We start from the raw sequence: 14,954 nt of genomic DNA, 5'->3' as shown, positions 1-14,954 counted from the left end.
TCGGCTCAGGTCATGATCCCAGAGTCCCGGGATGGAGCCCCGCACTGGGCTCCCTGCTTGGCGGGAAGCCTGCTTCTCCCTCTCCCACTCCCCCTGCTTGTGTTCCCTCTCTCACTCTGTCTCTCTCTGTCAAATAAATAAATAAAATCTTAAAAAAAAAAAGAAAAGAAAAGATTCTCTCTCTCCCTCTGCCTCTTCCCTCCCTCAAAAAAAAAGACACTTCTGCACTTTGGGGTGTTTTATGATGCAGGAATAGAAAGTGCTGACTGATACAAGTACTTACTACATGCCAAGCTCTGGCTGATCTAAAATCAGGCAGAGTCTTGGGAGAAAGACATGTGCAGAGATGGCATAGTAATGGGAATGGTGCAGTAAGTACTCTGGAGAAGCAAACACATGAGCCACAGAAGATGTGGCCTTTGAGCTGGGCAGGAGTCTTCTCCCTGTGGAGTTAGAGGGTCCAGGATAAAATCCTTGGGAGAGAGGACTGAATATAAGGAACAAATGTGGGATGCCTCAGGCAGGGGCCATCAGTCCGTGGGATTTACTGAGCCCTTACTATGTGCACAAAAGCACGAGCCTGGCGATCTCAGGTCTGTGTATGGCCTGGAGGAGAAGAGAAGACATCCATGTGTGGAAATTGGCCAGAGATATAAGGCTGTTTTCTTTTTCCTTTTTTTCTTTTTTCTTTTTTTTCTTTTTATTTTTTTAAAGATTTTATTTATTTATTTGACAGAGAGAGACACAGCGAGAGAGGTAACACAAGCAGAGGGAGTGGGAGAGGGAGAAGCAGGCTTCCCGCTGAGCAGGGAGCCTGATGCGGGGCTCGATCCCAGGACCCTGGGATCATGACCTGAGCCGAAGGCAGATGCTTAACGACTGAGCCACCCAGGCGCGCCCCCCCCCTTTTTTTTAAAGTAAGCTCTACGCCCAGCATGGGGCTAGAACTCACAGCCCAGAGATTAAGAGTCACATGCTCTACAGACTGAGCCAGCCAGGCACCCTGGAAGGGTGGTTTTAAGTGAAACAAATGACAGGGTCCTCTTTGTCCAGAGTGATAAGGATCTTGGCTTGGGCAGAACAGGATTTGATCCATTTGTTATTAATATCCAGTACCTGGTATATATGTGGCAGGGATAGAGTGGTGATGAGGTTGGGGAAAGATTTCCATAGATAGTCCTCCTGGGAAGGAGTCAGAACACATGGCTGCTCAGGCATCCCCCTGAGTGGTAACCCCTGAGGGCAGGGTCTGTGTCTCATTGATCTTGGCATACCCCGAGACATAGGACCTTGCATACACTAGGCATTCAGGTTTAAAGACTTTCTTTGGAGACGTTTCTCATCCCCTTCCCTGTATTCCTACTCGCTCATTGTATTAGTTTCTAAGGGCTGTTGTAACAAATTGCCATAAACCATGTGACTTAAAACAATTGTATTTTCTCATAGTTCTGGAGGCTGGAAGTCTAAAATCGAGGTGTCTTCAGAGTTGTTTCCTTTCTTGCCCCTTCCTAGCTTCAGGTCCTTGCCCACACAGTCCTTGGGATTCCTTGGCTTATAGGCACATCACTGCCATCTCTGCCTCTGTCTTCACATGCCCTTCTCCCTGTGTGTGTGTCTCTTCTCTTCTCATCAGAACACCATACACACCCTACTCCAGTATGACCTTACCTTAACTAATCTCTGCAATGACCCTATTTCCAAATAAGGTCACATTCTGAGGTACTGGGGGTAAAGACTTCAAAATACCTCTTTTTGGGGAGACAATTCAACCCAAAACATCCATCAAGACCCAGGGGAATGTGTGCTCCTTATCTGACTGCCCCAAACCCCAGAGGCAGAATTAAATGGTCTTTCTTCAGGACTCCTACATATTTAGTACATGCTTCTGTTGACAAGAGCATTTGACATGTTGATCATTGTCAAGGGCTGAGTCAGGGGCCTTGCTTCTTTTGTGGTCTCCATAGTGCCTCGTAAAGGGTATATGGTGAGTCCTCCATAAATGGAGGCCTGTGAAGCTCCCTGAGCTGTCATGCTCAGCACTGCACGAAACATGTCATACATTAGTCCTCGCAATGACCCCTGTAAAGTATTTATGTACCTTAACTCCTATTTTATAGTGGAGAATGTTGGGATTTAGAGAGGTGAGATAACTTAGGGTAGCCAGAATTATCGTCTCTAAAAACCCGAATGGGCACCTGAAGGCATCCCATGAAAAGTTCTCTATCCCCCATCTTCACATTTCTCAAAGTACCCCTGATCTGGCTAATTCAACTCCATTCCCTTGAGAAGAACCTGCAGCCTCAGTCCTACCGATCCCGGGTTCTGTGTAGCACGTTCGATTCTACGCGCCCGCCCTCCCTAGCGTTTTCCCTCCAGAAGCCGCACACAAAGCGGATCCACCCTGCACACGAGAGCGCGCGGGCCGCTTTTCCGCGCGCGCCGCTCCCGTGCGCGGCGTGGGGACCGGCGCGCTGATTGGCTGCGCGCGGCCCGGGCCCGCGGCCTGCTCCCGCCCCGGCACCTATCCTGGCGCGGCGATTGGCCGAGCGGCCGTGCGCGCAGAGACCGCGGTCCCGCGCGCCCCGCCCCGCCCGCTCCCGCGCGCTGCTGTTGCATGGGGCGCCGCCGGCGGCCGAGGGAGCGTGACTGCGCTGCGCAGGGCGCTAGGAGGCATTGTCGCTGTAAGTGGAGCAGAAAGCGGCCCAGAACGGGGCCCCACGCTTCGTGCCCCGCAAAGTAAATGCAGTCTGAGGCTGAGCGCTGGAGGGCTGGGGGCGAGAGGGAGAGAAGTGCCCCCGGTTCTGCAGCGTCCCCTCCCCTCCCCTCCCCCAGGTCACCGGGTGGAAAGGGCAGCGGTGCATCAGCTGCGGCTTCTGCAGTGTCCGGGGGCCCGGCGCCGCGCCGGCTTCTGCTTGCAAACTGCGGCTGGACCCCGGCTGGCCCGCGGGAGTGGGCGCAGCGACGGCAGGGAGTAGGGAGCCCGGGGAAGTGGCGCCGGGCCTCCGTCCCCGCGGGAGGCGCCCGGGCCGGGGGAAGCTGTGGTGTATTTCGTTCCTGAAGCAGCGCTCTCGGGATACGCTTCCGTTCTGGGAGCTGCAGACGCCTGCCCCAGAGCCTGCCTCCCGGCCTCCTGGGAGCGCGGGAGTCCGGACCCTCTGCGACCGCCAGCTTTCGCCCCTCTCCCTGCTTCATTCTCCCCAGTCCCCGCCTGCCGCGCGAGCCGAGGGCCGGCGACGAGGAGCCATTGGCTGCGGGTTCCGGGGGGTGGGGTAGACGGGTGAGGCGGGCCCCTTGCGCGAGGCGCGGGGACCCTGGCCTGGAGCACATTCCTGGGAGGCGCTGCGGGAGGATGCCTAGGTGCCTGGAGCGGAGCGCGCGTGCGGCGCTGCGAACCCCGAGGCTCAAAACCAGGCGCCAGCCCGTCCCGCTCACGCCCCAGCGGGCTGCTTTCTCTGGGGTGGGAAAGTGGGTCAACTCTGTCCAGGTCTCGAGGGCTTCCGGGGCTACTTGGATACCATCCAGCCCTCCGCCTCTCACCTTCCCACCTGCTCCCCCACCTGGCGTGGCCGTTAGGACCCGCCGGAGCCAGCGATGCGGGAGCTTGCACACATGGCCCAGGAGGCTCGAGTTGCCCTTCGGAGCGGCTGCCAGGCTCTAAAGTTCCCAAGTGACCACACCAGTAACTAAATATAGGAGCAGCTGGTGCGGACGGGGTGTCGCAGCAGCTCCTTTGCAGAGATCTCCGGGCTCCAGATAGGTAGAGTTCTCACTGGGGAGAACAGGAGCGCCAGCAGGGGGCTGCAGTCAGGGGTTAAGCAAAAATCACCCCAACTCCAGCCTTGTATCCCGGTGAAACTAGGTCATAGATCCAGAAGGGCCTGTTGCCAACTCCCACAAAGGAAGACAACTTTTCTGGCATTCAGTTTCTTGTATCCTAACTTACTGTCTGTACCTGTTAAACTACCTACAGGTAATGCGTTAATGTGGGAAGTGCTTAACGTTGGCAAAGACCTTTCTCAAAAGTTCTGTATCATTTACTTTTCTAAATAACCCAGTGAGGGAGGTGGCATTTCCAACTGCTCACAAATCCTGGTAACTTTCCAAACTCTGGTCTTAGGCAGCTGTCCTCAGAAAACTTTGCCTCACTCTCTGCAGAGAAACAGCACAGAGTTACGGGAGGGCCTACGGCCTCCTGCCCCAGTGGTCTGGGGACAGATTGGCTACCTGTCTCCCTCTTTCTCTCATCTCGTTGGGTCCCTCTGCTCAGACCATGTCTCTCTTCCCTTCGTGCAGGGGGCACACATGTTCCTTGGGCCTGGCGTCACAGCCCTACTAGCATCTAGCTCATTCTTCCTCCTGTCACTCAGTCTCTCCTAGATGAGGGAAGCTCATTCTGGCCCATGCCCCATCTCTATAACTTTATTCCCCTGTGTGGCCCTTTTAGAAGGTGACCAGGAGATGTTTGTTGGATTTAAACATTTCCTGAGGCTATGATGCCCGCTCCCAAGAAAGAGGAATTGGGGATGCAGGGAAAGGGATGTGTGGCTGGGGGCAGCAGCTATATGAGTGTGGCTTTGGAGCCTGTGCTGAAGGGTCTCCAGGATTTGGAGCACTTGGCCTTGAAATTAGCTAAGGCTTCCCTGCAGTCCCTTGGGGACACTCTCTGACTTTCTTCTACTATCGACTCTGCCTGTGGGTTTGGCCAGATGCCCCAAGGAGCCCAGAGCTTGAGCCTGTGGGGTTCTCCTGGGGTTCTGTAGTTGGGTTCCGGTTCCAGGAAGGCTCCCTCGCATGCTGATTTTGGTTGACTCCGTTGTTTATAGAGACGGGCCCTCACGCCCTAGGGGGCTGCCCTGCCTAGGGGCTTTTGCACTCCGTCAGAAGTAGGTCCATAGTTCTCTCCGCCACTTATATGTGACCCAGACAGTTTTCTATTTTCCTCAAAAACAGTGTTAAACAAAAGAAAAGAATAGCTTTATTTTTATTTCTAACCCCTCCCCCCCCCACAACCTCCTCTCTCGGGGTTTCTGTTATATGCTAAATAAATCTTGTTTTTATTGTTGTTAAAGAGGCCCAGTGTTGGTTTAGATCTCCAAAGGAGCAGTCAGTGACGTTGCCCTTTTGGGGACCCACTGCAGACTCCTGTCATTCTGTTTGTTCTTACCTCAGTCTCGGGCCCCTTTACCCCATCTGGGGCCTTATACCGCATGTGGCCCTGCCATGCTCCTCTCTCACAGCCTTGGTTGTGCCAGAGTGACAAGCCTTTGTCATCTGACCCGAGAGAGGGAGAGTGACCTGGACTGTAAGAAGGAATTCTCCCTTGAGAGGGGAGGAGTCGTGTTAGGTGAAGGGAAGGTGGTTTCCTGGTCAGTTAGTGGGGGTGGCGATTTGGGGCAGCAGGTACCTTTCGAGGGTCTAGGATACAGCTGTGCTGTACCCAGAGCATCCTCTGGAATGTAAGGGGCCCTTCCTACTAGTGATTTGCTCTGACAGCCAGACCTTGCAGCTTGCTCCTGTTCCTGCTTTGATGTCCATTCTCTGACCCACACCGTAGAGTGTCTTCGCTTGCCACAGGGGGTGAGATTTTTAATTTAATTAGTTTTCATCAGTGGGCTCTATGGCCTAAGGCATCCCCCGCCCTGCTCCCCTCCCCGCGCCCCCCCCTCCCCAACTGGTGGCAGCTAGGAGAATTGTAAGCATAGTGCCGGGCTGAAAGTAATCAGCCCAGACAGTCCCTTGCAGGGTTAGCGCAGACCCTGGGCAGCTTGGAGATCTACCTTCCCTTTGCCTTGTGCTGGGAGGCCAGGATTGCCTCAGTGATGTTTCCTAGAGCTGTCCATCAGAATCATAAGTCACAGCTTTTTCCTGTGTTTCTGCCCTCTTCATTCGTACGCCCTATACCTAGTAGCTGCTCCATATGTTTTTGTGATTATGGATGATAAGTATTGGAGATAGGGTAAGGAAGGAGCATGGTATAGTAGGAAGAATCCTAGGCTGGGAGTTAGGAGACCTAGCTTCTTTGTTTCCCATCTAGCTCATTTGTCTCCCCTCTTGAGCCCTCAGTGTTCCCATTCATAAGGGTTAGAGTAAGTCACCAAGATCCCAGCAACATCGCTGTGACTCAGGCTTAGGGGGATGGTCCTAAGGGCAGAATGGTTGAGTTGTTGGGTTTAGTTTGCCATAGTCCTCACTATTCCCCACTGTCCCACCCTGCCCACCTTATGCAAGTTGTCTACCCAGCACCATTAAGCCTTTGACTCTACGACCCTTCTCATTTAGACAGGGTCTTAGACTTATTGTAAGAGGCTATTGACTTGTATTTAGATTTGAAACCCAAATGATGGCTGTTGATCATCATCATCACCATTGGGGTATCTAACTAGGCATCTGTATTCAGTTTGTGGTGTAAAGTGTGGGGGGAGGGGAAAGCACAGTATAGAGCTGCTCCCTGTGCCAAGCTGCCCACAGGCCGACTGGGGAGACAAGTATGTATATTTAAAAAGCTCACAAACAACCCAAGTGGCTTGTGCTAAGTCCTTAAGTGGTGCTGAAACTCAGAGGGAGGAGAAAACACTGAGGGCTGAGGCAATCAGGGAAGACTTCCTGGAGGTGGAGAAGGAAATTCTAGTCATTCCTTAAAGATGAGTTGTCCTGTCTGCATGTGTACTGCTTTATCCTCTTGACTAGAATTTGTTGAGACCTACATGTCCTGGGCCCTGGCCTAGAAAGATGTAAATATATTTTTTAAAGATTTTATTTATTTATTTGACAGAGAGAGACACAATGAGAGAGGGAACACAAGCAGGGGGAGTGGGAGAGGGAGAAGCAGGCTTCCCACCGAGCAGGGAGCCCAGTGCGGGGCTCGATCCTGGAACTCTGGGACCATGACCTGAGCCGAAGGCAGACGCTTAACGACTGAGCCACCCCGGTGCCCCTGATGTAAATATTTTTGTTCAATCCTCATATGAATCCAGTGAGGTGGGTATTACTAGCTCTCCTAGTCAGATGAAGAAACTACAGGTCAGAGTAAAAAATCTTTCCCAAGGCTCCTGAACTAATAAATGGCAGAGTTGGGCACTAGGCCTGTCTTCAAAAAAACTAGTCTGTTTCCGCTGCACCGTGGGTCTCAGACCTTCAGCGTTAGCCTCCGTGGTGAGATGCCCCCACATACTGGATTCACCACTAACTCCATCAGCAGACGGATGGGCCTGGCCAACCCAGCTCAGCCTTGCCTGCCCTGCCTGTGTAGTTGAGCACATTTGCATATTTACGTGGCGTCTGATAGCAACTCCGAGCCCTCCCCTCACCCCCCTTCTCTCTGTCCCCACCTTCTTCGACCTCTGACCCTGAGAGCCAGCCCATTCGAGCTCCTTGAACTGTCTTTGAAGCTGGGATTGGGATCCAGAGGCAAAAAAAGGGCACTGACCTTGGGCCCAAGTTCATTCTGTCCCCGGGGTGCTGCTGCTGGTGTTGTGGGCGACTTTTGTAAAGAGGTGAGCCCTGGATGTGGAGCTGGGCTGTTAACATTGTTGCTGTTGACTCATTTTGACCTTGGCCAGGTCATCTAGTCCCTCTCTGTGCCTGTTTCCTTCTCTGTAATAAACAGGGAGTTGGAGACCTTTCTAGAGTCCGGCATGTCTTTAACACCAAATAACTTTGTGTTCCTCACCCTTTTTGAAGCCTTTTCTCCCCCAGTGATCCAATTTCCCTTCTTTCCTTTCCTCGCCCCTCCCCCCCTTCTCCTTCTGGGTCTGATGGATAAACTCTGATCAAGGCTGATCATCGGGTTTGCAGGCTAAAACTGTAACCAACCCTAGCCTTCCCTCCAAGTTGACAGGTGGGAAGGGAACGCTTAGAGACCCGCCCCCCCAGACTGTGAGCTCTGACCTGGCAGGCTGGTTCCATTTGCCTCTGTGCCCCTACTCCCCAGCACGCAGGAGGTGCCCGGCAGAGGTGGGTGAGGTGAGCCGGGAGCTGGGGGACCTGTCCCTGTGGTTGTGCACAGGGCACCAGCCCAGAGGCTGTGGGATGGAGGGACAAGTATCTGTCCCCTGCAGCTGGCCACGCTCCGGCTCCTCCCCACTGCTCTGCCTGTTAAGTGTGTCACAGGCAGCACACACCTGGGTCCTCACACCTGCCTGGCCGCTGCTTCCAGCCCTTGCCCTGAGTCTGGTGAGGTCACACGTGTGGACCCACCCAGGAAACTGGTTAGGCTAGGCTGCCCACCCCTCTGATGGGCAGATCAGCTGCGCACGGCCTGGTCTCTGGGACTCTCCAGAGGAAGTGAGTGGCCTGGCGCCCTCCCTGCAGGCTTCCTGCAGCCTGGGTCCCACCCCACGGGAGGATGGCTTTGGGGCGTGTCCCCGGCCTGGGGGCGGGCACTTCATGGTCCTGTGTCTTCCCCAGGCACGGGCCCCCTTGTGAGCAGCAGACCAGCCTGGTGGCTGGCAGCAGGACCCCCTCGCCTGCATGCTGAAGAAGATGGGTGAGGCCGTGGCCAGAGTTGCAAGAAAGGTCAACGAGACTGTGGAGAGCGGCTCTGATACCCTGGGTGAGTGAGGCCAGGGCCTTTCCAACTGCAGGGCGCCCCGCAGGCAGCGTGTGAAATCAGTTTAGATGTGGAATTGAAAGAGAAGAGCAAAGAGACAGTATCAGCACTCTCGTCCCGAGGAGAAGCATTCCAGGGAGTTTTATTGCACTTGTGCCTGGTGTATGCGCACCAGGGAACCTTTCTACACCGCCGCCGACTTGGAGTGGGTGTGTGCCCTTGGCCCAGGCGACAATAGCTGCCGCTGCCGAGGAGCCCCAGGTCCCAGGCCCCATGCAGGTGCCTCATGAGTGTCGCCATATTGAATGCTCACCTCGGCCTTGTGATGGTGGATACCGGCCAAGCATGCCTAGCCTTGGTCTTCAGATGAGGAGGCGATGGAGGGTCGAAGGCAGAGGGGGCTTTTCCCAGGTCACCCAGCCTGGAGGCCCCTTTTCACACCACTATTTTACTTGAATTGTGTCATAGATTTTTTGCTTTGACTTGGTCATAGCATTTTATGCCAAGTCTTCAAGCATCTAACTGAATTCAACAGATATTTATTGACTGTTTGCATGTGTAAGGATTACATGCATGTGTGTGTGTGTCTCACCAGCTGGAATGTGTGTACCCCTTAAGCCATCGGCATATTGTGGGATCCCCCGGGAGGGGAGCACGTTCCTGCCTTGGGATGATTGTGTACATAGGGTGGGGTGTGAGTAGGGCCTTTGGTACACAGAGGGGAATTCCACAGGCAGGTAGGGATGTGTGTGCCCACGTGAGTTTGTGTCTGTCTCTCCAAGGAGCATTTCCACGGAGGTTATTGCCTGACCAAAGATCCAGACACTGGGAAGGTAGAGCATTTCTGTGAGCAGCCATTGGTCAAATGTGTCTGAAGCTCCTGGGCAAGGCGTGGTGGCCTAGAAAGTGGAGGGTTACTCAGCCTTCAAGATCAGTTTGGGGGTACCTGGGTGGCTCAGATGGTTAATTGTCTGCCAGGGTCCTGGGATCAAGCCCTGCATTGGGCTCCCTGCTCAGTGGGGAGTCTGCTTCTCCCTCTCCTCCCCGCTCGTGCTCTCTCTCACTATCTTCCACTATCTCTGTCTCTCTCACTCTCAAACAAATAAATAAAATCTTTAAAAAAAAAAAAAAGATGAGCTTGGTCACCACCTCTTTCAGGAAGCCCTCAGCCTTACACCATCCACCCCTTGCCCTTTCCTCCTCTGTAACTTTTCATTCAGTGTCCCTAGAGGGCAGGGACTTTTGCCCCCATCCGCCAAGAGCCAGAGCTGTATCAGGTACTTTGTAAGCACATAGTGTTTGCTGACCTGAGCTAAAGCAAGAGAAGCATTTCCTCTGGCAGCGGACGAACTTGAAGGTTGTGGTTGGTTTTGGAGGGAAGTTTCTGGTGAGCTGAAAGCCATGGGCCTGTAGGAAAAGAATTCCGGAATCCCATGGTCACTGACGTGGTCGTACTTAGCCCAGTGTTCAAGGCTCTCTAACACTCACATGGCCTGGATTTGAATCCCCACTCTGCCACCCACTAGCCTGCTACCTTAGCAGGTTGCTTAACCTCTAACTGAACCTGGTTTCTTCATGTCTGTAATGGGGATGGTGACTGTTCCTACCTCGTCAAGGTAGGCCACAGTGTCCTGGTCGGAGAGGGGGTGAACGTTTTATTTAGCCTTGGCTGTCTTGACTGGAGCTCGAAACTTTCACAGGGAGGTGACCGGGTCTTTAAAGTTAGGGCAGACCAGTGGAGGCCCATTTATCTCTTCAGTGCCCAGCGAAGAAGCAAAGCGCCAGACCAGGCCACTGGGGGCGCTTGCAATCCTGACGCTTCAGCAGGTGGAGCTCCCTGGGCTCATGTAGTCTGAGGGGCCTGGGGTCTAAGCTCTCTGCATGTACTGAGCATCTGCTGTGTGCAAGGTGCTGGGGGGCTCCCTCGAGCTATGTGCAGTAGAGTTCTGGATGTGAGACCAGCCCACCGCTGTGGGACAGAGAGCAGTGAGTGACAGGAGATTTCCATGCTGAGGCAGGTCAGACACACCACACGTGGTCGGAGTTCGGAGGTGTGGGAAATGTTGCGGGTGTTGAAGGCGTCTGGGAAGGCTTTCTGGAGGAGGTGGGAATTGAAGTGAGTCTTGAAAGATGGGCGAAGTAAGCCAATATGGTTCTCATGTAAAACAGCAAGCAATCTGACACAGCCTAAAAAACCAGCCCCAGAAAATGGCTTAAATAAATTTTGTTAAAGCTGTACAATGCAATTTATGGAGCTATTAAAAGTGGTGCATAAAATTTCATTACATGCTTGAATGAAGACTGGCAGATTGTTCCGTAGAACATGAATTGGAAAAAAGCAAGGATCCCAGTCTCTATAGTGAGATGCTAGTTATGTTAAACATGTGTATATACAGAGGAAAAAATTGAAAGGAAATAAAACAAGACACAAATGGATGTTAGAAAATACTCTTGTGCATTTCCTGAACGTTCTATGATAAACATATTACTCTTTTAAGTAGAGAAGTATGGATTTTAGGGAGAGGACCACCTGCCACTGTAGGAGGTGGAAGTAATACTTCCCAACAGCAGATGAGAGTTCCGGGGATTTTTCCTTCTCTCAGCCCGTGGGTGGAGACAGGGCTTCTCCGGCTTCTTCCCTTCTGCTGGCTTCCCCTCCCTGCCTCCCTGTGCACAGGCCTGGGATGTAGCCCTGGGATGGCTGGCTTAGAAGCTGCAGGTGTCTCTGCAGGGCAGAAGGTCCCTGTGGAGACGGAGACCGGGTTGGGAGAGCTCAGTTACAGGCTCTCACCTTACTCAGGTAAGCATCATGCGTGCTCCCCCCGGGCACTCGTGGGTGCCCTCCGGAGCCAGGCTTGCTTCTCCCGCAACCTGAGCCGTGGCTCCGGGCCCTTGTCTCCCCACCCCAGGCCTCTTCATCACTCCCTGGCCCCCCTGGCCTGCCCCTCAGCTTGAGCTGAAGCCACTTTTCCCCAGCCCCTTACCCCTCCTCAGCATTTTCCAATGAGCTTGCAGAGTTGGGAATTCTGCACTGTCCTCAGGCTTTCCTCTGCATCCTTTCTTTGTGTCCCCAAGTTAGTTCTTTGTCTTTGTCAAGGCCTCACGCCCACCTGGGCTTCCTGGGTCCTCGGACCCTCAGGGGCCTCTGTCTGACCTCACTGTTCCCTTGGCAGGCCGGGCTGCCCTGCACCCCACCCCTCTCCAGGGGATAGGCTCCCAGGCCTTTGGGGATGACTTTTAAAACCCGATCGTTCTTGCCAAGGAGCGGGACTTGGAAAGGTCTGGGAGAGTGTGGCTGGCTGGGACAGAGACTCTGGCAAAGCTGGTGGGGGGAAGGAGCACCCAGCACAAGCCGGCATTTCCCAGGGCCTGATGCGTGCTGGGCACAAATGTTTGACACCTCTTTTCATCCTTTCTCTGGTCTTTTGTGCTTCCTTCCAGAGGATTCCTGTCTGTGTTCATTTCAGGAAAATTCTGAGTCATTAGCTCTGGGCACGTTGCTTCCCCCCATCCCTTGGGTCTCTTTTGCCTGGAATTCCTCTTGGGGTTCCATTCTGGGTGTCCGTGGCTCTAGCATATTTCCTTTCTCTCCATCTCTCTGCTACATTCCGAGATCCTTCTGCCATTTCATGGTTTGCTTCTCCATTTGTGTTCAGTCTGCTCTTGAACCCATCATTGAGTATTAAGGCTACATATTTTATTTTCAAAAGTTCTGGGGGCGCCTGGGTGGCTCAGTTGGTTAAGTGTCCGACTTTTGATCTCAGCTCAGGTCTTGATCTCAGGGTCATGAGTTCAAGCCCTGTGTCGGGCTCCACGCTGGTGTGGAGACTACTTAAAAAAAAAAAAAGAAAGTTCTGTTTGGATTTTTTAAAAATCTGATTTTATATACTCTGTTTTCTCTTCAGATCTGGTAGATCTTTTACATTTTACTAAAAAAAAAAAGTCCTACATAAGGAAATGATATCTTATTCCTTTCTTATGTGTTTAAATCTATTTTTTATTTCTTTAATCATTTGACTATTACTGCCTTTTTTATCTTTTGTACTCCCTCTATCACAGGGAGTTCTCAGCGGCCCATGTCTGTTGTTCCTGTTGACCCCAGCTCACAGTGGGGTGTTCTGGGTGGATGTGATGTAATTTCAGACCCTGTACTGTTGTCTGGTAGAGCCTTGTCTGGGCTGAGGGGGTGTCCTCCAGGGCGGTTGCGGTTGCTTCCCTCAGACACCTGCCTGTGACCAAGTTAGAAACACCTCTTTTGTTAGAAACAATCTTTCTCGGCCAGAGGGGTTTCTGGGCTGTAAAGGAAAGGAATATTCAAACCCCACACTCACTGTGAGGGCAGGCCTGTGATTTCAGAATCATAGAGGAGATTTGTTTTCTTTGTTAATTCAGTGCCCGGGCCAAGGCAGAGCCGCGTTCTTATGAAAACGTGCGTCTTATCCCTAGTCCGCTCTTTCTCTGAAGGCAGGCCTTCAGACCTCCAGCTTTCCTTGGGGTCTCGGCTTCAGCGTCCCTCAGGCAGGCCCAGCGCTGCCTTCCTGCCCCCTTCTAGGCCTTTTAGCCTGAGTCCCCGGCAGCCCAGCCTCCCAGCAGCTGTGGCCGGCGGAGCATCAGTGGCTGCCTGTTGCTGTCCCGTGGACGTTCCTCTCGCTCTCCCACGCCCGCGGCTGGCTCTTATTAAACTCCAGGCAGTGGTGGCAGCACTTGGCTGCCTCACTGAATCCCCACAATGACTTTGGGACGGGAGTGATCTTAATATCTCCATTTTACAGATGAAGAAACCGAGGCGGAGCTTTGCAAATCAAGGGTTTTTTAAGGGGTTGGTGGCACAAAAGTGTTCAGCTTGTCTCCTCTGCCGCGTTGCTTCTGAAGTAGGAGTTTCCTGGTTTCCTAGAAGCTGGAGCTAAGGCTGAGGATGTGATGCAGGTGTTGAGAGGTGGGGCCAGTTCTGTCCCAGCTCTGGGTGGCCTTTCCCGCTGAGGGCCAGGGGAGGAGATGAGAACGTGGCGCCCCTGCTCCCCTCGCATGCTTGCCTCTCCGCTCACGCCCTGCTGGAACCACGGTCGGGCCTACCCCTGTTCCTTGAAAAGGAGGGAGATTATCAGAAGCTAGTATCTGCCTGGTCATTTAAGATGTCTCAGGTGGTGATGGGGACAGCCGCTACGGGCTGCTTCTGTTCAAGGACAGATCCATGGACCCCGCTTGAGAGCTTTAAAGGTGAAATCTCAGGGTGGGCAAGGTGATCTGCATTTGAACATGAACCCTGTATGAGTCTTCCCTGCCTTGAACAAGCCACTGGCTTATGATTTACAATCTGGAACTTCCTTCTCGTGGTGGGTTCTGGGGGGCTGGGCAGGCCTGGGTGTGTGTGTGTGTGAGAGAGAGAGAATGAATGTGAACATGGGTGTGATCCATCCTCAGGGAACTGAGCAGCTAGGCCAGGAGCTGTGCGATAGTCAGGTGGGCAGACCAAAGCTAGAGAGAAGGGACCCCCCCTTCCCACCCCCCCCCCCCCCCCCGCAGGCTCATCCCCACTTTGCTGCTTCTGCTCTCACCAGCAGATGGCGCCATGTCACCGGCCGACCAGGTGACAGGTGGCTGAGACCGGGACTTGACCAGACTTGACCAGACTTGCTGGGCAGGCGTGAATGCCCACGTCCTGATGAGGGCTTCCACTCCCAGCCCAGCTCACGTCCTGTATTTACATTCCTAGCTGGGTCCCGCAGGGATCTGATTTTGCAGCCCCTTTCTCGAGCAAGGGTATTCAGAAAGCTCAGTATTCAGGAAGCACTTAATACATACACTCAATCAGAATATCTTCCCTTGGGTCAGACACTGCCCTTTTTCAAGAAACACCACATTGAGCACCTACTGTGTGTACCCCACTTAGAGGAACCAAGTGGCCCAGGAGTGCCCAGTCTGGAGGGGGAGGCAGACACACACACGCACACACACACACATGTGCTCTCTCAGGCACGCTGTCAGGGAGGGGAGCCGCCAGGGGCTGTGGGGGAAGCAGTTTTTCTTGACCCTAGCCAGGGGCCCGCATGCCTGGCCCTGAGCCCAGGAAGCTGGTGCTGGCGGGGACGACGGGTGTGCCTGTTGCTCGGCTGTGTCCTGGCCGGGGGAGTCCTGAGGGCCAGCCAGGCACAGGTCAGTTCTGAATGTGCGGAAGAGGGAGTGGGCCCTCAGAGGGCAGCCCTCCGCCTGGCCTGGGCCACCTGTCTGTTCGCCACGAGGGCTGGAAGCCTCTGATCTGTGTCCTCAGCTTCCTGCCTCTCAATTGGGAAGGCAGGCTGCTATCACTATGAACCTTTGATTAAAAAAAAAAAATCTGATCGGTATTACATGTGCCTAGTGTACAGAGCATGAGATCCAAAGGATAAGCAGTGGGAAGCCAGGCTTC

The 14,954-nt window shown here is 53.5% G+C and overlaps 1 protein-coding gene across 2 annotated transcripts in view; it reads left to right on the top strand.

Moving 5' to 3' along the window:
- Positions 1-2,600: 2,600 nt before the first annotated feature.
- LRRC20 (leucine rich repeat containing 20) overlaps positions 2,601-14,954 on the top strand; it is a 111,396-nt gene continuing 99,042 nt past the window's right edge. For both annotated transcript variants that reach the window (XM_032423857.1, XM_032423858.1), the window contains exons 1-2: positions 2,601-2,681; positions 8,407-8,551. In XM_032423857.1, coding sequence (XP_032279748.1) covers positions 8,470-8,551 — 82 coding nt within the window. In that variant the 5' untranslated portion in view covers positions 2,601-2,681; positions 8,407-8,469. The remainder of the gene's footprint in view (positions 2,682-8,406; positions 8,552-14,954) is intronic.

This window comes from Phoca vitulina, unplaced genomic scaffold (assembly GCF_004348235.1).
Source record: "Phoca vitulina isolate PV1807 unplaced genomic scaffold, GSC_HSeal_1.0 scaffold29, whole genome shotgun sequence".
Lineage (NCBI taxonomy): Eukaryota > Metazoa > Chordata > Mammalia > Carnivora > Phocidae > Phoca > Phoca vitulina.
Note: the sequence above shows the minus strand (reverse complement) of the source record. Positions and strands in the feature narration are given on the sequence as shown.